This window comes from Pleurodeles waltl, chromosome 8 (assembly GCF_031143425.1).
Source record: "Pleurodeles waltl isolate 20211129_DDA chromosome 8, aPleWal1.hap1.20221129, whole genome shotgun sequence".
Taxonomy (NCBI): domain Eukaryota; kingdom Metazoa; phylum Chordata; class Amphibia; order Caudata; family Salamandridae; genus Pleurodeles; species Pleurodeles waltl.
In genome coordinates this window covers 680,983,413-681,005,629 of record NC_090447.1, presented here as the reverse complement: position 1 = coordinate 681,005,629, position 22,217 = coordinate 680,983,413, and the positions used below count along the sequence as shown (strand labels likewise).

At 49.6% G+C, this 22,217-nt stretch overlaps 1 protein-coding gene across 1 annotated transcript in view; it reads left to right on the top strand.

Moving 5' to 3' along the window:
• The window catches only part of LOC138249548 (interleukin-1 receptor accessory protein-like 1), a 58,494-nt gene that overhangs the window by 2,713 nt on the left and 33,564 nt on the right, over positions 1-22,217 (top strand). Inside the window, exon 2 of the mRNA XM_069203497.1 lies at positions 634-750. Within this exon, the coding sequence (XP_069059598.1) occupies positions 634-750 (117 nt within the window). The remainder of the gene's footprint in view (positions 1-633; positions 751-22,217) is intronic.

The window sequence follows — 22,217 nt, the reverse complement described above, 5'->3', positions numbered from 1 at the left end:
GATTGGTCAAGGGTTTGCTGTCTCCTATTTGTAGATACACCTTACCTGTGGTGTGTGTATAGAGCCATACACATGTCCTGCTTTCCAAAGTTTCCTGGGTTTCCATGTTTTTGAAATTGTTAATTGTTTCTACACCCCCCCCCACCCTCAAACACAGGCATGGGTTTGTGAATAGCGTACCTTGGACTGATGATACAAGTATTTTAAACAGACATGTAAATCAGTGAATCTTTGGTCGGATCCTAATATACACACTCAGGTATAGCACATGAGTACTATACTAGCAAGTCCATTTACAACTTGCAGATCATGTGGCCCTAGATTTCCATCCTGTACACTGACATTTGTAACCCTGGCATTGGCGGAGGATCTGCTGCTTGATTGTTAGCTGACAACTGTCAAAACTCTGATGCCAAATTCATGCCAGTTGTTAACCATCTTGTAGGGTTTGGATGTGCTATGTGTGACACGACCTTTGTAGGCTGGCCTGCCATATACTTCCTCAGGGACATTCAATGATCTGTATGATGATATGAGCTGTTACAAGTACAGTAGATGTACTGTCTGATTTACTTCTTATGACATTTCACACAATGCAGTTCCTAATGTAATTTTTTGCCTTTGTCTTCACAGCTGCTAACGTGACACCCATCCAGGTCCATGAGTTCCAGAGGCAGTCAATGCGTTACCAGTATATCCTGCTGGTTGAGTCGGGGTACAGACGGATGGCCCGAAGATACAGGACGGAACGTGCCTCCGGAGCCTGGAGGGCTTTCCCACAGGGTGGCCCTACTTTGCCCACCACAGCCACCACCAGCACGACCACCACTTCCACCCAGGTGGCACCACCCACAGCTGGGACTGTTGTCCCAACAATGTCTGCAAGTGCCCCAGGCCCTAGCAGTGGACCACCTTCAGGGCAGCCCACAGGCATTGACAATACACAGCCCCACACGTCCTCAGCTGGTACCCAGACTGCCCCAGCTGCAACAATTGACCCTGCTGCTTTTCAGGACATGCAGAGCAAAATGGACTGTGTCCTCCGGAACATTAGTCACCTGAGCCGGGATGTTCGCCATATGAACAGGCGTGTGCGGTCCATAAAGCAGACCCTCCGGAGGGCCAACTTCTAGACTTTGTTAATGGACATGATTCCCTCCCTCCTCTTTCCTTGTTCTTATACTTAGTGGGCTTAGGGGGCTTAGTGTTAGGTTAGTATAGGCTGTTAGTTTAGTTAGTGGTAGTGGGTGGGGGGGTGGGGGGTACTGATTATTTCAATTTTTTCTTTTTGAGTGTGTGGGTGGGTGGGTGCGGGGCTATGTTGGGGTTCTTGTGTGTTTAGAAAAAACAAAACAAAAAATATATATTTGTTTAGTATAGAATACTATGTGTTTAGGTTAGTATCTGTTGTCCTCCATGTGTCCCATCTCATAAGGGGGGTGGGGGGTTGATGTTTAGAACATTTTGTTACACGTGATAAGTAAGTTTAGCTTAGGTTCGTTAGGGACAGTTGTGGGTAATGAGTAGTTAGGGTAGATTAGGGTAGGCAAGACTTTTCCCAGAGTTTCCTCTTCTGTTATTGACATTTAATAAATATGTAGTGAACCCTTTACAGTATGTGTAAAATGCTTCTTGATCAGGGCCTTGGCATAAGTGTACATGAATTTTGTTCTATTACATTTGTGTCCTATGCTACGAACAAATCCCAACTGAGCTGTAAAATTGGCAGCTACCCCAGTGCTACCTTGCAAAGATTCCACCATTCATTGCAACCACCAATCACAGTTACTATGGATCCCAACATCTTTTTTTCATTACGTATGTTTTCAAAGTCACAAACAGTGCTTCCAGATTTGGTATTGGGGACACTGTTTTATGTCTGACTTCAGTGTGATGTTCAAGGAAACCCTTATTAGCTGAGTGGTCGTAAGCACTCTTGTAGTATCGTGTTCATGACTCACAGAGATCATTTGTGACACTGTTCAGCATGATTACTTATTTGGAGGTAAACTCAGACACCTTCATTCATGCAGTTTGTTGACTGTTTGCTTAGATTTGTGGGCACTGTTATATGTGTTAGTATTGCATGGTGGCAACATTTAGCTGCCACTATTTGATGGCTTAGATATCCCTTGAGGAAGCATTATTCTGTCCAACACAGCATGATGGTGTATGGTTTCTCTTTTTTCTTCAGATATAACCCTCAGGAATGGCAGAGGATGGTGCAATCCAGGCCACTGTGCATAATTATCAGACTACATAATTTCAGGACAGTTGTATTGACAAGCTATGTAATTTGACAGGAGGCACATTTCAGTTATCTACTGCACAGTTGATGTGTCACATTACAGAGAGACAAAGTGGTTGTGTAAGTGCTATTTATTGAAAAGTGCTGTAGTGCTTTATGTACATTGTCCATGATTGTTAGTCCATTATAGTGACATCTTCCATTGTGATTATACACAAGTGGTAAAGGAAAATGCATCTGACATGCTGGGGTGATGTGTCAGACAGTGCAGAGGGACAAGCTTTGCCAATGAGTAAATGAGAGACAATCACTGGGCAGGATGACAAGATAAACAGTGGTTTGCAGAACAGTCATTGAGTACAGTTGTTGTAAGACTGGCATGTTACAAAGTGCTGGACCTTGGTAATAGTTGGCCATGTGGCAGGGACTAGTGCTTCCCGGTACTTTTCCGTGTGAAGGTGATCTGTTCCACATCTTCATCTTCTGATGTATGTACTACCTCCTCTGTCCTTGGTGGTGGTGGTTGTGAAGGGGCAACACACACCTCAGTGTTAGAAGACGTGGAGTCAGACATCCCGGTTGCTGCTACCTGTGAAGGTCTTTAGGGCAGTACTGCTGCAAGGAGGATCTGCTGATTCTTAAGAATAGCAGTCACATCACGATGGTAGGCAGCCAGGTTTGCCCTGAGGGGGTTATGATTGCATTCGTGTATGCAGTGGAAGGTTTGGAGTGCGAGGTGTTGTGGCAACTCCCTTACTGCAGTGGTGAATTCCTTGACAGTTTGTTGTAGTCCTTGCAGGATGGATGTTAGCGCTTGCCTGGCTGCTGCCTGATATGCAGATGACATCATGCACGAACGCACCCCCTCTAGGCTGGCTGCCATAGTTTGCATCCCCACCCTATGTCGTCTGAGTCCTCAGCTGTATTGGAGCTGGCAGGTCTTGCAATTGGTGTTGTGGGTGGGTCCTCTGTGATGGCTGCTTATTCTGAGCTCCTCCTTGTGACTGAATGTGGGGTCTGGAGGGTTCCAAGGACATCTTGGAGGGTCTGGTGGCTGATGTGTGTCAGCTCGTCATCCATGTCATCAGGGTATTCCTGGATAGGCTTTTCCACAGCAGATCCATCATCCTCTGCAATGAAATAGGGTACAATTAGTGTGTCTGTGTTGTGGCATTAGTGATGTGACACGCCTGCCTTGAGATGTTTTCTGTAGGAGGCTGGACTGGCTTGTAGTGAGTACCAAGGGGTACTTGCACCTTGCACCAGGCCCAGTTATCCCTTATTAGTGTATAGGGTGTCTAGCAGCTTAGGCTGATAGATAATGGTAGCTTAGCAGAGCAGCTTAGGCTGAACTAGGAGACGTGTGAAGCTACTACAGTACCACTTAGTGTCATATGCACAATATCATAAGAAAACACAATACACAGTTATACTAAAAATAAAGGTACTTTATTTTTATGACAATATGCCAAAGTATCTTAGAGTGTACCCTCAGTGAGAGGATAGGAAATATACACAAGATATATATACACAATAGCAAAAATATGCAGTATAGTCTTAGAAAACAGTGCAAACAATGTATAGTTACAATAGGATGCAATGGGGAAACATAGGGATAGGGGCAATACAAACCATATACTCCAAAAGTGGAATGTGAACCACGAATGGACCCCAAACCTATGTGACCTTGTAGAGGGTCGCTGGGACTATTAGAAAATAGTGAGAGTTAGAAAAATAACCCTCCCCAAGACCCTGAAAAGTGAGTGCAAAGTGCACTAAAGTTCCCCTAAGGACAAAAGAGTCGTGTTAGAGAAATAATGCAGGAAAGACACAAACCAGCAATGCAACAACTGTGGATTTCCAATCTAGGGTACCTGTGGAACAAGGGGACCAAGTCCAAAAGTCACAAGCAAGTCGTAGATGGGCAGATGCCCAGGAAATGCCAGCTGCGGGTGCAAAGAAGCTTCGACTGGACAGAAGAAGCTGAGGTTTCTGCAGGAACGAAAAGGGCTAGAGACTTCCCCTTTGGTGGACGGATCCCTCTCGCCTTGGAGAGTCGTGCAGAAGTGTTTTCCTGCCGGAAGGACGCCAACAAGCCTTGCTACACGCAAATCGTGCGTTTGGCGTTTTTGGACGCTGCTGGGGCCCAGGAGGGACCAGGAGGTCGCAAATTGGACCTGCAGAGAGAGGGGACGTCGAGCAAGACAAAGAGCCCTCACTGAAGCAGGTAGCACCCGGAGAAGTGCCAGAAACAGGCACTACGAGGATGCGTGAAACGGTGCTCGCCGAAGTTGCACAAAGGAGTCCCACGTCGCCGGAGACCAACTTAGAAAGTCGTGCAATGCAGGTTAGAGTGCCGTGGACCCAGGCTTGGCTGTGCACGAAGGATTTCCGCCGGAAGTGCACAGGGGCCGGAGTAGCTGCAAAGTCGCGGTTCCCAGCAATGCAGCCCAGCGAGGTGAGGCAAGGACTTACCTCCACCAAACTTGGGCTGAAGAGTCACTGGACTGTGGGGGTCACTTGGACAGCGTCGCTGGATTCGAGGGACCTCGCTCGTCGTGCTGAGAGGAGACCCAAGGGACCGGTAATGCAGCTTTTTGGTGCCTGCGGTTGCAGGGGGAAGATTCCGTCGACCCACGGGAGATTTCTTCGGAGCTTCTGGTGCAGAGAGGAGGCAGACTACCCCCACAGCATGCACAAGCAGGAAAACAGTCGAGAAGGCGGCAGGATCAGCGTTACAGAGTTGCAGTAGTCGTCTTTGCTACTATGTTGCAGGTTTGCAGGCTTCCAGCGCGGTCAGCGGTCGATTCCTTATCAGAAGGTGAAGAGGGAGATGCAGAGGAACTCGGCTGAGCTCATGCATTCGTTATCTAAAGTTTCCCCAGAGACAGAGACCCTAAATAGCCAGAAAAGAGGGTTTGGCTACCTAGGAGAGAGGAAAGGCTACTAACACCTGAAGGAGCCTATCAGCAGGAGTCTCTGACGTCACCTGGTGGCACTGGCCACTCAGAGCAGTCCAGTGTGCCAGCAGCACCTCTGTTTCCAAGATGGCAGAGGTCTGGAGCACACTGGAGGAGCTCTGGACACCTCCCAGGGGAGGTGCAGGTCAGGGGAGTGGTCACTCCCCTTTCCTTTGTCCAGTTTCGCGCCAGAGCAGGGGCTAAGGGGTCCCTGAACCGGTGTAGACTGGCTTATGCAGAATTGGGCACATCTGTGCCCAACAAAGCATTTCCAGAGGCTGGGGGAGGCTACTCCTCCCCTGCCTTCACACCATTTTCCAAAGGGAGAGGGTGTCACACCCTCTCTCAGAGGAAGTTCTTTGTTCTGCCATCCTGGGCCAGGCCTGGCTGGACCCCAGGAGGGCAGCTGCCTGTCTGAGGGGTTGGCAGCAGCAGCAGCTGCAGTGAAACCCCAGGAAGGGCAGTCTGGCAGTACCAGGGTCTGTGCTACAGACCACTGGGATCATGGAATTGTACCAACAATGCCAGGATGGCATAGAGGGGGCAATTCCATGATCATAGACATGTTACATGGCCATATTCGGAGTTACCATGGTGAAGCTACATATAGGTAGTGACCTATATGTAGTGCACGCGTGTAATGGTGTCCCCGCACTCACAAAGTTCAGTGAATTGGCTCTGAACAATGTGGGGGCACCTTGGCTAGTGCCAGGGTGCCCTCACACTAAGTAACTTTGCACCTAACCTTTACCAGGTAAAGGTTAGACATATAGGTGACTTATAAGTTACTTAAGTGCAGTGTAAAATGGCTGTGAAATAACGTGGACGTTATTTCACTCAAGCTGCAGTGGCAGGCCTGTGTAAGAATTGCCAGAGCTCCCTATGGGTGGCAAAAGAAATGCTGCAGCCCATAGGGATCTCCTGGAACCCCAATACCCTGGGTACCTCAGTACCATATACTAGGGAATTATAAGGGTGTTCCAGTAAGCCAATGTAAATTGGTAAAATTGGTCACTAGCCTGTTAGTGACAATTTGAAAGTAATGAGAGAGCATAACCACTGAGGTTCTGGTTAGCAGAGCCTCAGTGAGACAGTTAGGCACCACACAGGGAACATATACATGCACACCTATGAGCACTGGGGCCCTGTGTGACAGGGTCCCAGTGACACATACATATAGGCCACAAACCTATGAGCACTGGGGTCCTGACTAGCAGGATCCCAGTGACACATAACAACCATACTGAAAACATGGTGTTTTCACTATGAGCACTGAGGCCTGGCTATCAGGATCCCAGTGAGACAGTGAAAACAGTGACAAACACCCTGACATACACTCACAAACAGGCCAAAAGTGGGGGTAACAAGGCTAGAAAGAGGCTACCTTCTCACATTTTCACATTGTGATCTTGTTTCCTGTTCATTGCTCCAGTCTTTCAGATGAGCATTCTCCCAGGCCTATGGCCCACCTGCATGTCACATGTATTGTGGTAAGTTATTAGACTTGTCGGCATCATCTCCTCTAGGTGTTGGTTCTGGCCAAATAGTGAATTGCCACCTTTTTGTCCTACTCAACCCTCCGTCTACATCCATTCTAATGGCGAGGCCTTTCACTGGCTGTGGGTGTTCTGATGGCACTGGCAGCACACTTAACTATCTGGACCTGCCCCAGTCTCTGATCTTTCACATCCACTTATATGTAGTTGACATATAGCGTATCCTATGCATAGCATTGTTATGGCATGATATGGGTGTTAGCATTGGTAATGTGTACAACTGATGTTGGGGAATGTGTGGAGATTGGATTGCCCTGATAGTCGTAGCAGTGTCCTATTTCCTCCTCTGACTGTGCAGGTGTATTTAAGTGACCAGTTGTAGGAAAGTACCATCTTGCCTGGCATGTTACCCCCATATTTCACTGTATATATGTTGTTTTAGTGTATGTGTCACTGGGATTCTGCCAGCCAGGGCCCCAGTGCTCATAAGTCTGCCCTGTATGTGTTCCCTGTGTGATGACTAACTGTCTCACTGAGGCTCTGCTAACCAGAACCTCAGTGGTTATGCTCTCTCTGCTTTCCAAATTGTCACTAACAGGCTAGTGACCAATTTCACCAATTCACATTGGCATACTGTAACACCCTTATAATTCCCTAGTATATGGTACTGATGTACCCAGACTATTGGGGTTCCAGGAGATCCCTATGGGCTGCAGTATTTCTTTTGCCACCCATAGGGAGCTCTGACAATTCTTACACAGGCCTGCCACTGCAGCCTGAGTGAAATAACGTCCACGTTATTTCACAGCCATTTACCACTGCACTTAAGTAACTTATAAGTCACCTATATATGTCTAACCTTCACCTGGTGAAGGTTGGGTGCAAAGTTACTTAGTGTGTGTACACCCTGGCACTAGCCAAGGTGTCCCCACATCATTCAGGGCAAATTCCCCGGACTTTGTGAGTGCGGGGACACCATTTCACGCGTGCAGTATACATAGGTCACTACCTATGTATAGCGTCACAATGGTAACTCCGAACATGGCCATGTAACATGTCTAAGATCATGGAATTGTCACCCCAATGCCATTCTTGCATTGGGGAGACAATTCCATGATCCCCCGGGTCTCTAGCACAGAACCCGGGTACTACCAAACTGCCTTTCCCGGGGTTTCACTGCAGCTGCTGCTGCTGCCAACCCCTCAGACAGGTTTCTGCCCTCCTGGGGTCCAGCCAGGCTTGGCCCAGGAAGGCAGAACAAAAGACTTCCTCAGAGAGAGGGTGTTACACCCTCTCCCTTTGGAAAAAGGTGTCAGGGCTGGGAAGGAGTAGCCTCTCCCAGCCTCTGGAAATGTTTTGATGGGCACAGATGGTGCCCATCTCTGCATAAGCCAGTCTACACCGGTTCAGGGATCCCCCAGCCTTGCTCTGGCGCGAAACTGGACAAAGGAAAGTGGAGTGACCACTCCCCTGACCTGCACCTCCCAGGGGAGGTGCCCAGAGCTCCTCCAGCGTGCCCCAGACCTCTGCCATCTTGGATTCAGAGGTGTGGTGGCACACTGGACTGCTCTGAGTGGCCAGGGCCAGCAGGTGACGTCAGAGACTCCTTCTGATAGGCTCTTACCTTTCTTACTAGCCTATCCTCCTTCCTAGTTAGCCAAACCTCCTTTTCTGGTTATTTAGGGCCTCTGCTTTGGGGAATTCTTCAGATACCAAATGCAAGAGCTCACCAGAGTTCCTCTGCATCTCCCTCTTCACCTTCTGCCAAAGGATCGACCGCTGACTGCTCAGGACACCTGCAAAAACGCAACAAAGTAGCAAAGACGACTACTGCAACCTTGTATCGCTTCATCCTGCCGGATTTTCCGCCTGTTTCCTGGTGGTGCATGCTCTGGGGGTAGCCTGCCTCCTTCTTGCACCAGCAGCTCTGAAGAAATCTCCCGTGGGTCGACGGAATCTTCCCCCTGCAACCGCAGGCAACAAAAGACTGCATCACCGGTCCTCAGGGTCCCCTCTCAGCACGACGAGCGTGGTCCCTGGAACTCAGCAACTCTGTCCAAGTTACTCCCACAGTCCAGTGACTCTTCAGTCCAAGTTTGGTGGAGGTAAGTCCTTGCCTCCCCACGCTAGACTGCATTGCTGGGTACCGCATGATTTGCAGCTGCTCCGGCTCCTGTGCACTCTTCCAGGATTTCCTTTGTGCACAGCCAAGCCTGGGTCCCCGACACTCTAACCTGCAGAGCACAACCTTCTGAGTTGTCCTCCGGCGTTGTGGGACTCCCTTTTGTGACTTCGGGTGGACTCCGGTTCACTCCTCTTCTAAGTGCCTGTTCCGGTACTTCTGCGGGTGCTGCCTGCTTCTGTGAGGGCTCCCTGACTTGCTGGGCGCCCCCTCTGTCTCCTCATCCAAGTGGCGACATCCTGGTCCCTCCTGGGCCACAGCAACATCCAAAAACCCTAACCGCGACCCTTGCAGCTAGCAAGGCTTGTTTGCGGTCTTTCTGCGTGGGAACACCTCTGCAAGCTTCTTCAAGATGTGGGACATCCATCCTCCAAAGGGGAAGTTCCTAGTCTTCTTCGTTCTTGCAAAACACCAAGGGCCAGTGTAGCAAGTCCCAGCGACTCGCAAATTGCAACTCGCAATTTGGAATGCAGAAAGGTGTCTCAGACACCTTCTGCGAGTCGCTATGGGGTCGCAAAGACCCACCTCATTAATATTAATGAGGTGGGTCGCAATTTGCGACCCCATAGCGATTCAGGGCACTCACGGGGATGGTGGCCTGCTGGGAACAGCAGACCACCATGTCCGTGACTGCTTTTGAATAAAGCAGTCTTTTTTTTTCAAAGTGCAACCCGTTTTCCTTAAAGGAAAACGAGCTGCACTTTGAAGAAAAAAACTAAGCCTTTAGTTTCGGTATTTTTCAGGGCAGGTAGTGGTCCATTGGACCACTCGTGCCCTGAAATTTTGTTTTTTTCTTGCCAGACACAAAGGGGAATGGGTCCCATGGGGACCCCTTCCCGTTTGCGCCTGGGTCACTGTAGGAAAGTACCATCTTGCCTAGCATGTTACTGTAGGAGGCTGGACTGGCTTGTAGTGAGTACCAAGGGATACTTGCACCTTGCACCAGGCCCAGTTATCCCTTATTAGTGTATAGGGTGTCTAGCAGCTTAGGCTGATAGATAATGGTAGCTTAGCAGAGCAGCTTAGGCTGAACTAGGAGACGTGTGAAGCTACTACAGTACCACTTAGTGTCATATGCACAATATCATAAGAAAACACAATACACAGTTATACTAAAAATAAAGGTACTTTATTTTTATGACAATATGCCAAAGTATCTTAGAGTGTACCCTCAGTGAGAGGATAGGAAATATACACAAGATATATATACACAATAGCAAAAATATGCAGTATAGTCTTAGAAAACAGTGCAAACAATGTATAGTTACAATAGGATGCAATGGGGAAACATAGGGATAGGGGCAACACAAACCATATACTCCAGAAGTGGAATGCGAACCACGAATGGACCCCAAACCTATGTGACCTTGTAGAGGGTCGCTGGGACTATTGGAAAATAGTGAGAGTTAGCAAAATAACCCTCCCCAAGACCCTGAAAAGTGAGTGCAAAGTGCACTAAAGTTCCCCTAAGGACAAAATAGTCGTGTTAGAGGGAAAATGCAAGGAAAACACAAATCAGCAATGCAACAACGATGGATTCCTGACTGAGGGTACCTGTGGAACAAGGGGACCAAGTCCAAAAGTCACAAGCAGCTCGGAGATGGGCAGATGCCCAAGAAATGCCAGCGGTTGGTGCAAAGAAGCTCTTACTAGGCTGAAGAACTGTGAATACTGCAGGAACGACAAGGGCTAGAGACTTCCCCTTTGGAGGATGGATCCCCCACGCCTTGGAGAGTCGTGCAGAAGTGTTTTCCCGCCGGATGGACGCCAACAAGCCTTGCTACACGCAAATCGTGCGTTTGGCGTTTTTGGACGCTGCTGGGGCCCAGGAGGGACCAGAAGGTCGCAAATTGGACCTGCAGAGAGAGGGGACGTCGAGCAAGACAAAGAGCCCTCACTGAAGCAGGTAGCACCCGGAGAAGTGCCAGAAACAGGCACTACGAGGATGCGTGAAACGGTGCTCGCCGAAGTTGCACAAAGGAGTCCCACGTCGCCGGAGACCAACTTAGAAAGTCGTGCAATGCAGGTTAGAGTGCCGTGGAACCAGGCTTGGCTGTGCACACAGGATTTCCGCCGGAAGTGCACAGGGGCCGGAGAAGCTTGCAAAGTCGCGGTTCCCAGCAATGCAGCCCAGCGAGGTGAGGCAAGGACTTACCTCCACCAAACTTGGGCTGAAGAGTCACTGGACTGTGGAGGTCACTTGGACGGTGTCGCTGGATTCGAGGGACCTCGCTCGTCGTGCTGAGAGGAGACCCAAGGGACCGGTAATGCAGCTTTTTGGTGCCTGCGGTTGCAGGGGGAAGATTCCGTCGACCCACGGGAGATTTCTTCGGAGCTTCTGGTGCAGAGAGGAGGCAGACTACCCCCACAGCATGCACAAGCCGGAAAACAGTCGAGAAGGCGGCAGGATCAGCGTTACAGAGTTGCAGTAGTCGTCTTTGCTACTATGTTGCAGGTTTGCAGGCTTCCAGCGCGGTCAGCGGTCGATTCCTTATCAGAAGGTGAAGAGGGAGATGCAGAGGAACTCGGCTGAGCTCATGCATTCGTTATCTAAAGTTTCCCCAGAGACAGAGACCCTAAATAGCCAGAAAAGAGGGTTTGGCTACCTAGGAGAGAGGAAAGGCTACTAACACCTGAAGGAGCCTATCACAAGGAGTCTCTGACGTCACCTGGTGGCACTGGCCACTCAGAGCAGTCCAGTGTGCCAGCAGCACCTCTGTTTCCAAGATGGCAGAGGTCTGGAGCACACTGGAGGAGCTCTGGACACCTCCCAGGGGAGGTGCAGGTCAGGGGAGTGGTCACTCCCCTTTCCTTTGTCCTGTTTCGCGCCAGAGCAGGGGCTAAGGGGTCCCTGAACCGGTGTAGACTGGCTTATGCAGAATTGGGCACATCTGCGCCCAACAAAGCATTTCCAGAGGCTGGGGGAGGCTACTCCTCCCCTGCCTTCACACCATTTTCCAAAGGGAGAGGGTGTCACACCCTCTCTCAGAGGAAGTTCTTTGTTCTGCCATCCTGGGCCAGGCCTGGCTGGACCCCAGGAGGGCAGCTGCCTGTCTGAGGGGTTGGCAGCAGCAGCAGCTGCAGAGAAACCCCAGGAAGGGCAGTCTGGCAGTACCAGGGTCTGTGCTACAGACCACTGGGATCATGGAATTGTACCAACAATGCCAGGATGGCATAGAGGGGGCAATTCCATGATCATAGACATGTTACATGGCCATATTCGGAGTTACCATGGTGAAGCTACATATAGGTAGTGACCTATATGTAGTGCACGCGTGTAATGGTGTCCCCGCACTCACAAAGTTCAGTGAATTGGCTCTGAACAATGTGGGGGCACCTTGGCTAGTGCCAGGGTGCCCTCACACTAAGTAACTTTGCACCTAACCTTTACCAGGTAAAGGTTAGACATATAGGTGACTTATAAGTTACTTAAGTGCAGTGTAAAATGGCTGTGAAATAACGTGGACGTTATTTCACTCAGGCTGCAGTGGCAGGCCTGTGTAAGAATTGTCAGAGCTCCCTATGGGTGGCAAAAGAAATGCTGCAGCCCATAGGGATCTCCTGGAACCCCAATACCCTGGGTACCTCAGTACCATATACTAGGGAATTATAAGGGTGTTCCAGTAAGCCAATGTAAATTGGTAAAAATGGTCACTAGCCTGTCAGTGACAATTTGGAAAGAAATGAGAGAGCATAACCACTGAGGTTCTGATTAGCAGAGCCTCAGTGAGACAGTTAGTCACTACACAGGTAACACATTCAGGCACACTTATGAGCACTGGGGCCCTGGGTTACCAGGGTCCCAGTGACACATACAACTAAAACAACATATATACAGTGAAAAATGGGGGTAACATGCCAGGCAAGATGGTACTTTCCTACAGTTACCCCCATATTTCACTGTATATATGTTGTTTTAGTTGTATGTGTCACTGGGACCCTGCCAGCCAGGGCCCCAGTGCTCATAAGTGTGCCCTGTAGGTGTTACCTGTGTTATGACTAACTGTCTCACTGAGGCTCTGCTATCCATAACCTCAGTGGTTATGCTCTCTCATTTTTCTTTCCAAATTGTCACTAACAGGCTAGTGACCGATTTCACCAATTTACATTGGCATACTGGAACACCCTTATAATTCCCTAGTATATGGTGCTGAGGTACCCAGGGTATTGGGGTTCCAGTAGATCCCTATGGGCTGCAGCATTTCTTGTGCCACCCATAGGGAGATCTGACAATTCTTACACAGGCCTGCCAGTGCAGCCTGAGTGAAATAACGTCCACGTTATTTCACAGCCATTTACCACTGCACTTAAGTAAATTATAAGTCACCTATATGTCTAACCTTTACCTGGTAAAGGTTGGGTGCTTAGTTACTTAGTGTGTGGGCACCCTGGCACTAGCCAAGGTGCTCCCACATTGTTCAGGGCAAATTCCCCGGACTTTGTGAGTGCGGGGACACCATTACACGCGTGCACAATACATATGTCACGACATGTGTATAGCGTCACAATGGTAACTCCGAACATGGCCATGTAACATGTCTAAGATCATGGAATTGTCACCCCAATGCCATTCTGGCATTGGGGAGACAATTCCATGATCCCCCGAGTCTCTAGCTCAGACCCGGGTACTGCCAAACTACCTTTCCGGGGGTTTCACTGCAGCTGCTGCTGCTGCCAACCCCTCAGACAGGTTTCTGCCCTCCTGGGGTCCAGCCAGGCTTGGCCCAGGAAGGCAGAAAAAAGGACTTCCTCAGAGAGAGGGTGTTACACCCTCTCCCTTTGGAAAAAGGTGTCAGGGCTGGGGAGGAGTAGCCTCCCCCAGCCTCTGGATATGCTTTGATGGGCACAGATGGTGCCTATTTCTGCATAAGCCAGTCTACACCGGTTCAGGGATCCCCCAGCCCTGCTCTGGCGCGAAACTGGACAAAGGAAAGGGGAGTGACTACTCCCCTGACCTGCACCTCCCCTGGGAGGTGCCCAGAGCTCCTCCAGTGTGCTCCAGACCTCTGCCATCTTGGAAACAGAGGTGCTGCTGGCACACTGGACTGCTCTGAGTGGCCAGTGCCAGCAGGTGATGTCAGAGACTCCTTCTGATAGGCTCCTTCAGGTGTTGCTAGCCTATCCTCTCTCCTAGGTAGCCAAACCTCCTTTTCTGGCTATTTAGGGTCTCTGCTTTGGGGAATTCCTTAGATAACGAATGTAAGAGCTCATCAGAGTTCCTCTGCATCTCTCTCTTCACCTTCTGCCAAGGAATCGACTGCTGACCGCGCTGGAAGCCTGCAAAACTGCAACAAAGTAGCAAAGATGACTACTGCGACATTGTAACGCTGATCCTGCCGCCTTCTTGACTGTTTTCCTGGTGGTGTAGAAGCTCCGAAGAAATCTCCCGTGGGTCGACGGAATCTTCCCCCTGCAACCGCAGGCACTAAAGAACTGCATCACCGGTCCTCTGGGTCTCCTCTCAGCACGACGAGCGAGGTCCCTTGAACTCAGCAACTCTGTCCAAGTGACTCCGACAGTTCAGTGACTCTTCAGTCCAAGTTTGGTGGAGGTAAGTCCTTGCCTCCCCACGCTAGACTGCATTGCTGAGAACCGCGTGTTTTGCAGCTACTCCAGCTCCTGTGCACTCTTCCAGGATTTCCTTTGTGCACAGCCAAGCCTGGGTCCCCGGCACTCTAACCTGCAGTGCACGACCTCCTGAGTTGTCCTCCGGCGTCGTGGGACCCTCTTTCGTGACTTCGGGTGAGCTCTGGTTCACTCCACCTGTTCCGGCACTTCTGCGGGTGCTGCTTGCTTCTGAGTGGGCTCTTTGTCTTGCTGGACACACCCTCTGTCTTCTCACGCAATTGGCGACATCCTGGTCCCTCCTGGGCCACAGCAGCATCCAAAAACCCTAACCGCGACTTTGTCATATTATACTTTTCATGAGAGAAAAATATACAAAACAAGTTCAGTGTATGTACACCTAACCAAAAAGTTTTTCTTTTCTTCTCTTACTCTTTTGCTAAGTGCTGAAAAGTACCTCTAAAACTTTCAAAAGGTTCTTTAAAAGTTTTTTTCTGTCCTTTAAAAAAAGTTCTGAAAACTTTTTATTTCTTTTTCTGTCCCTTAAATCTTTTCTATTATGTCTGGTACAGGTCAAACTCTGGTTCTTTCCAAGACGGCTTATGACCACCTTAGCTGGAAAGCAGCAAGGAGTCTCTGCGTTGAAAGAGGTTTAAGGGTAGGGAAGAATCCCTCTAGAGAACTATTAGTTAACATGCTCGTTGAACAAGATAAGACCTTAGTTGGCACTTCTGGTGAGAGATTAGCTGATGGTTCCCACTCTGATTCTGGGGCACCCCCAGTGAAAGGGTTAGAAGGGGACCTTCCCAACCTGCCCCTTAGCAGGCCACCTAGCATAGCTGGTACTCATGTGACTTCTCATCACAGTAGGAGTGTGACTTCTGTAGGCCAGGTTGTTAGAGTGCCATCTGTTAGGGACAGGTCTCCCTCTGTTCATTCACACCATTCTTCTGTGTCAAGGCATGCCCAACCCACCCTCCCTGAAGACAGAATGTTAGAAAGGGAACTCAATAGATTGAGAGTGGAAGAATCCAGGCTGAAGCTTAAGAAGCAACAGCTGGACCTAGACAGGGAAGCATTTGACTTAGAAAAAGAAAGACAGAAGTTGGGGTTAGGACCCCATGGTGGCAGCAGCAGTATTCCAAATAGTCATCCTGTAAAAGAGCATGATTCTAGGAATCTGCACAAGATAGTACCCCCTTACAAGGAGGGGGATGACATTAACAAGTGGTTTGCTGCACTTGAGAGGGCCTGTGTTGTACAGGAGGTCCCTCAAAGGCAGTGGGCTGCTATCCTATGGCTATCTTTCAGTGGAAAGGGTAGGAATAGGCTCCTTACTGTTAAAGAAAGTGATGCCAGTAATTTTACAGTTCTTAAGAATGCACTCCTTGATGGTTATAGCTTAACCACTGAACAGTACAGGATCAAGTTCAGAGAAACCAAAAAGGAGTCTTCACAAGACTGGGTAGACTTTGTTGACCATTCAGTGAAGGCCATGGAGGGGTGGTTTCATGGCTGTAAAGTTTCTGACTATGAAAGCCTGTATAACTTAATCCTGAGAGAGCATATTCTTAATAATTGTGTGTCTGATTTGTTACACCAGTACCTGGTAGACTCTGATGTGACCTCTCCCCAAGAATTGGGAAAGAAGGCAGACAAATGGGTCAGAACAAGGGTGAACAGAAATGCTCATACAGGGGGTGACAAGGATGGCAAGAAGAAGGATGGTAAGTCTTCTGACAAGGGTGGGGACAAATCTAAAAATGAGTCTTCATCAGGCCCACAAAAACACTCTGGTGGGGGTAGTGGGCCCAAATCCTCTTCAAATCAAAACAAAGAAAAGAAACTGTTAGACTTTTCATCCTTGGCGTGGTCTCCCTTAACTTTTTGCATCTGTTCCCCAGGTTGTTGATGGGTGCTGGACTCTGATTTTATTGTTTTTGTTACTCTGGGCACTTTACCACTGCTAACCAGTGCTAAAGTGCAAGTGCTCCTGTTTAAAGTGTGTACGTAATTGATTCTCCATGATTGGCATATTTGTTTTACTGTTAAGTACCTAGTAAAGTGCACTAGAGGTGCCCAGGGCCTGTAAATCAAATGTTACTAGTGGGCCTGCAGCACTGGTTGTGCCACCCACACAAGTAACCCTGTAATCATTTCTCACACCTGCCCCTGCAGTGTCTGTGTGTGTATTTTTACTCTTTAAATTCGACTTGGCAAGTGTACCCACTTGCCAGGCCTAGACCTTCCCTTTTCTTACATGTAAGGAACCCCTTAGAAAGGCCCTAGGTAGCCCCAAGGGCAGGGTGCATTGTATGGATAAGGTAGGACATATAGTAATGTGGTTTATATGTCCTGACAGTGAAATACTGCCAACTTTGTTTTTCACTGTTGCAAGGCCTGTCTCTCTCATAGGATAACATGGGGGCTACCTTAAAATATGATTAAAGTGTAGATTCCCCTAGAGAGTAGATGGGCATGTGGAGTTTGGGGTCCCTGAACTCATAATTTAAAAATAAATCTTTTAGTAAAGTTGATTTTAAGATTGTGCGTTTGAAAATGCCACTTTTAGAAAGTGAGCAGTTTCTTGCTTAAACCATTCTGTGACTCTGCCGTGTTTGTGGATTCCCTGTCTGGGTCAGTTTGACAGTTGGGTTGTTTTTCACCTCACACCAGACAGTGACACAAAGGGGGCTGGGGTGTAACCTGCATTTCCTGGTTAGCCATCTCTGCTAGGAGGGAGGGGTGGAGTGGTCACTCTCATCTGAAATGACTGTGCCTGCCTCTGACAATGCCGGCTCCAACCCCCTGCTGTGTGTCTGATGACTTGCCTGGGCAAGGCAGGATTTCACAAGTAGGTGTGAGTCCCCTTTGAAGAAAGGTGACTTCAAAGACTAAAATGGGTATAAGAAGGGCACCCAAATCTACAGACTTTAGAAACACTTCTAGAACCAAGAGGAACCTCTGCCTGGAGAAGAGCTGATAACTGAGGAAGACTTGCTGCCCTGCCTGTGACTGTGCTTTGTGGAGCTTTCCTGCAGTGCTGCTTCTGCCAGAGTAAGAGGGCAAAGACTGGACTTTTTGTGCCTTCCATCTTGTGAAGAAATCTCTAAGGGCTTGATTTAGAGCTTGCGTCCTGTTGTTTGAAGTCTCAGGGACAGCAAAGACTTCTCTCTGCCAGCACCTGGAGTCTCTGGAGAGACTCCTGCTCTGACAAGTGGTGCCCTATCCAGTCCCTGGGCCCTTGAAAGGAAAGCTGGTGGAAATCCAAGGAAATCGACTTTGGACGACTCCGGACCGACGCCGCTGCTGAATCCGGTAACGCCGCCTGCACCTGACGCCGCGACCTTCGCTGGAACGCGACACTCTTCGCAGGCCCGTTGCCGCAGCAGCCCCGCTGAAGTCCGCGACTCCGTGAAAGTCGCCGCACCACGTCGTGACCGACGCCGCTTGAAGTGCACGGATTCAACGTTTCGCACAGACGCCGCGATTCCTGACTTCGCGCCTCGGCTTGTTTTCACTCTTCACCAAAGGTACTGTACTTGGGGGTCTACACGACTCCGTGTCCGGCGCCGCTGGTGTCGGCTTGTTGGGAATGACTCTGTCACGACGCCGTGTTAACATCTCATTGAAGCATTTTTGTTTCTTAGCGCTATTTTTGAGTTTAATCTTTAAAAATTTATAACTTGACTTGTGTATGTCGGATTTTTGTCGTTTTGGTCTTGTTTTGTTTTGATAAATATGTCCTATTTTTCTAAACCGGTGTTGTGTCATTTTGTAGTGTTTTCATTGAGTTACTGTGTGTGTTGGTACAAATACTTTACACCTAGCGCTCTGAGGTTAAGCCTACTGCTCTGCCAAGCTACCAAGGGGGTAAGCAGGGGTTAGCTGAGGGTGATTCTCTTTTACCCTGACTAGAGTGAGGGTCCTTGCTTGAACAGGGGGTAACCTGACTGTCAACCAAAGACCCCATTTCTAACATTGGTGATCAGCGGTTGGGATTTGGACTTGTATTTGTGCTTGACATACAGTAATTAAGTGTACACTACTGTTTGAGTTCAGACCACTACGTGACCACATACTACTAGTCTTGTGATTTTTGTTTTTTTCTATTTGGACTGTTTTTGCTCTGCATTCAGTTTCTTTTTTCGCTGATGCGGTGATTGACTTTTCTGGAACTTCATTTGAGAACTTGCTTTTCTGCATTTGGAACTTTGCACTCTTTTAACCTTTTATCATGTCTCTACTTGGAGATGCATCAGTTGAAGCTGTTTTTGACCTGAAGCAATTGGATAGGTATAACAAGGCTCAGCTAAAGCAGTTTTGTAAAACTTTTGGTTGTCCCATTAAGAGCTCTTCCAAGAAGGATGAGCTGAAAAAGGCGCAGAGGGCCTGGGTGACAACCAGAAGCACTGGAGGGCACACTGAGGATGAGGAGGAGGATGAGGATGAGGAGGGAGAGCAATCAGTACATAATGGTATAGTGGGGGGACCTGTTATTCCCAGGGAAAGAGTCTCTAGGGCAAGTAGCAGTGTATCCTCCAAGGGTCTGACACCTGGAGAGTTACAGGACAGACAGGCAGAGAGGGAGTACCAATTGGAGCTGAAAAAGCTCAGTCTAGATATGGAACAGAGAAGGCTGGCCATTGAGGAATGGAAGTTAGCAATGGCTCATGAGCTCAGTTTAAAAGAGATAGATCAGAGGAGTCAGCCCAGTAGGGATGGTGGCAGCAATCCTACAGTGCAGCCTGAGAGAAGGGTACACATCCCAAAAGACCTTGTGAGGGATTATAAGAGGGAGGATGATACCTACTTGTGGTTCAAGGGTTATGAGTCAGCTCTCCACATGAACCTGGTCCCTGAAGCTCATTGGGGGGCAGCCCTGTGGAAGCATTTTGAGGCAGAGGGGAGGGACACACTGACAGCCTTAGGGGATGCTCAGGATCTCACCTACCCTGTCATGAAGGAGGCCTTACTCACCAGGTATGGTCTCACCCCTGAGCAGTACAAGGAGAAGTTTAGATCCTACAAGAGAAAGGAATCCCAAACATGGTTGGAATGTGTTGATTCTTTTTGCAGGTCACTGGATGGTTGGGTGAACACGTATGAGGGGCTTTACAACTGAATTGCTTGGGAGCACTTGTACAGTTTATGTTTTCCAGAGCTGCGCCAGCACCTCATTGACAGCAAGCTGACTGACCCCAGGAAGCTTGCACAGGAAGCGGACCGCTGGGAGAGCACCAGGGTCCAAAAGAGGTATGGGGGAGACCACGCCAAGGGTGGGCAGGGTCCCTCTCAGAAGAAAGGGGGGGGGTAAGGGCAAACAGGGGGAGTTCTCTAAAAGGCCCCAAACTGATTCCCAGGGTAAGGATTCCCAACCTCCCAGTGAAAAGAAGCCATGGTTGTCCAAAAGGAAGCCAGTGGCAGGTGGTCCCCCACGTAAGTGCTATGCATGTGACCAGGTGGGTCATGTGAGGGGGGACCCCAAATGCCCCAAAAGTACACCGGCACCCACTGGTGCACCGTCCCAGGGTTTGGCCAGTGTAGCGCTTGGGGAGGATTTGGTTTCAGGTGGGTGGGAACCAGCAGAAATGTCCCTTGTCTCACTAGGGGACAGTGAGATGGTCCAGAGAAACCTAGTGCCTGATAACACTAAGAAGCACAGGCAATGGGTGACCATCAATGGACAGAGGGTAGAGGCTCTGAGAGACACAGGAGCCAGTGTGACTACAGTGAGGAGTCACCTGGTGTCTGAAGAGCAGATTGATCCCCGGGTACTTCACCAAGTAGTTGCGGTAGACAACTCTGAGCGCCTCTGCAGAGTGGCGCAGGTTCCCTTTGAATGGGGGGGTCTCAGGTTCCTGGAAAGTAGCTGTGAGTCCAACCATGCCTGTTGATTGTTTGCTAGGTAACGACCTGGAGGATTCCCCTTGGAAGGAGGTGGAACACAGGTCTCACTTGGAGATGTTGGGTCTGCCTGGGTGGGTATGCGTATCCACCAGGTCTATGGCAGCCAGTCAGGGTAGTCAAGAGCCCCTGAAGCCTGAAACAGTGGCCCAGGGGACCGCCAAGAAGAGGAAGGGCAGGGGGCACTGGAAACCAGCCCCAGAAGTTCCCAAGGTCCGGGAGGAGGCAGAGCCTGAGGGTGATGCCCCAGAGCCTACAGGGGAACAGGTGGCTGAACTGGGGGAGATCCCTGAGCTGTCGCAGTGGCAGCAGGAAGGGGGACCCACCAGGGAAGCATTCTGCACAGCGCAGAAGGAGTGCCCTACTCTTGAGGGGCTGCAGCAGCAGGCTGCAGCCCAGGCAGCTGGCGAGGCGCCAGGTACTCACCTGATTTATTGGGAGGATGGCCTCCTGTACAGTGAGCCTAAGGTTCCTGAGCCTGGGTCAGCTCGTATGCTGGTGGTACCCCAGTGCTTCAGGGCCTTCCTACTGGGTTTGGCTCATGATGTGCCTTTGGCAGGACATCTAGGGCAGGACAAGACCTATAAGAGGCTTGTCTCCCACTTTTACTGGCCCTTGATGCACAAGCAGTCAGCTGCTTATTGTAGGTCTTGTCAGACTTGTCAGGCAAGTGGCAAGAGTGGGGGGAAATGCAAATCTCCCCTCCAACCTTTACCTGTAGTCAGCACTCCCTTTGAAAGGGTAGGAATTAACATTGTGGGGCCTCTGGATCCCAAGACAGCCATGGGCAACAGGTTCATCCTGGTCTTGGTGGACCATGCCACACAGTACCCAGAAGCCATTCCTCTAAGGACGGTCACTGCCCCTGTGGTGGGACGTGCCTTGATGGGGGTTTTTACCTGCATGGGGTTCCCCAAGGAGGTGGTATCTGATAGAGGTACAAACTTCATATCCACTTATATGAAGTCTCTGTGGAAGGTGTGTGGGGTAACCTACAAGTTCACCACCCCTTACCACCCCCAAAGTAATGGTCTGGTTGAGAGATTCAACCGCACCTTGAAAGGCATGATTCAGGGCCTGTCAGAGCCCTTGAGGCGTAAGTGGGACGTTCTCTTGCCATGCCTTCTGTTCGCTTACAAGGAGGTGCCTCAAAAGGGACTTGGCTTTAGCCCCTTTGAGCTCATCTATGGCCACCCTGTGAGGGGACCGCTCAGTCTGGTGAAGGAGGCTTTGGAGAAAGCTCCTAGTAAACCACCCCAGGATGTATTTAGCTACATGCTGGCACTAAGAAACCAGACTGCCCGCTTCAGGAGTCTCGCTCAGGAGAACCTGGAAGCAAGCCAGGAGGATATGAAACAGTGGTACGACCAGAATGCCACTCTGGTTGAGTTTCAGCCTGGACAAAAAGTGTGGGTCATGGCACCAGTGGAGCCTAGGGCTCTCCAAGATAAGTGGACTGGGCCTTTTGAGGTGGTGGAAAGAAAGAGCGAGGTCACCTATCTGGTAGACTTGCAATCCCCCAGAAACCCTTTGTGGGTCCTGCATGTCAACAGCCTCAAACCACACTTTGAGCGAACTGAGCTATCCATGCTCCTAGCGACAGATGATGGGGTGGAGGAAGAGAGTGAGCCTCTTCCTGACCTCCTGTCTGCAGGAGAGAAAGATGGGTCTGTGGAGGGAGTGATCCTCTCCCCCTCCCTGACTGAGGAACAGCAGAGGGACTGTCGCCACGTGCTGGGACAGTTCGCCTCGCTGTTTTCCCTGATCCCAGGAGTCACACACCTGTGTACACATGATGTGGACACTGGGGACAGTACACCTGTTAAACATAAGGTTTACAGGGTGACTGACAGGGTCAG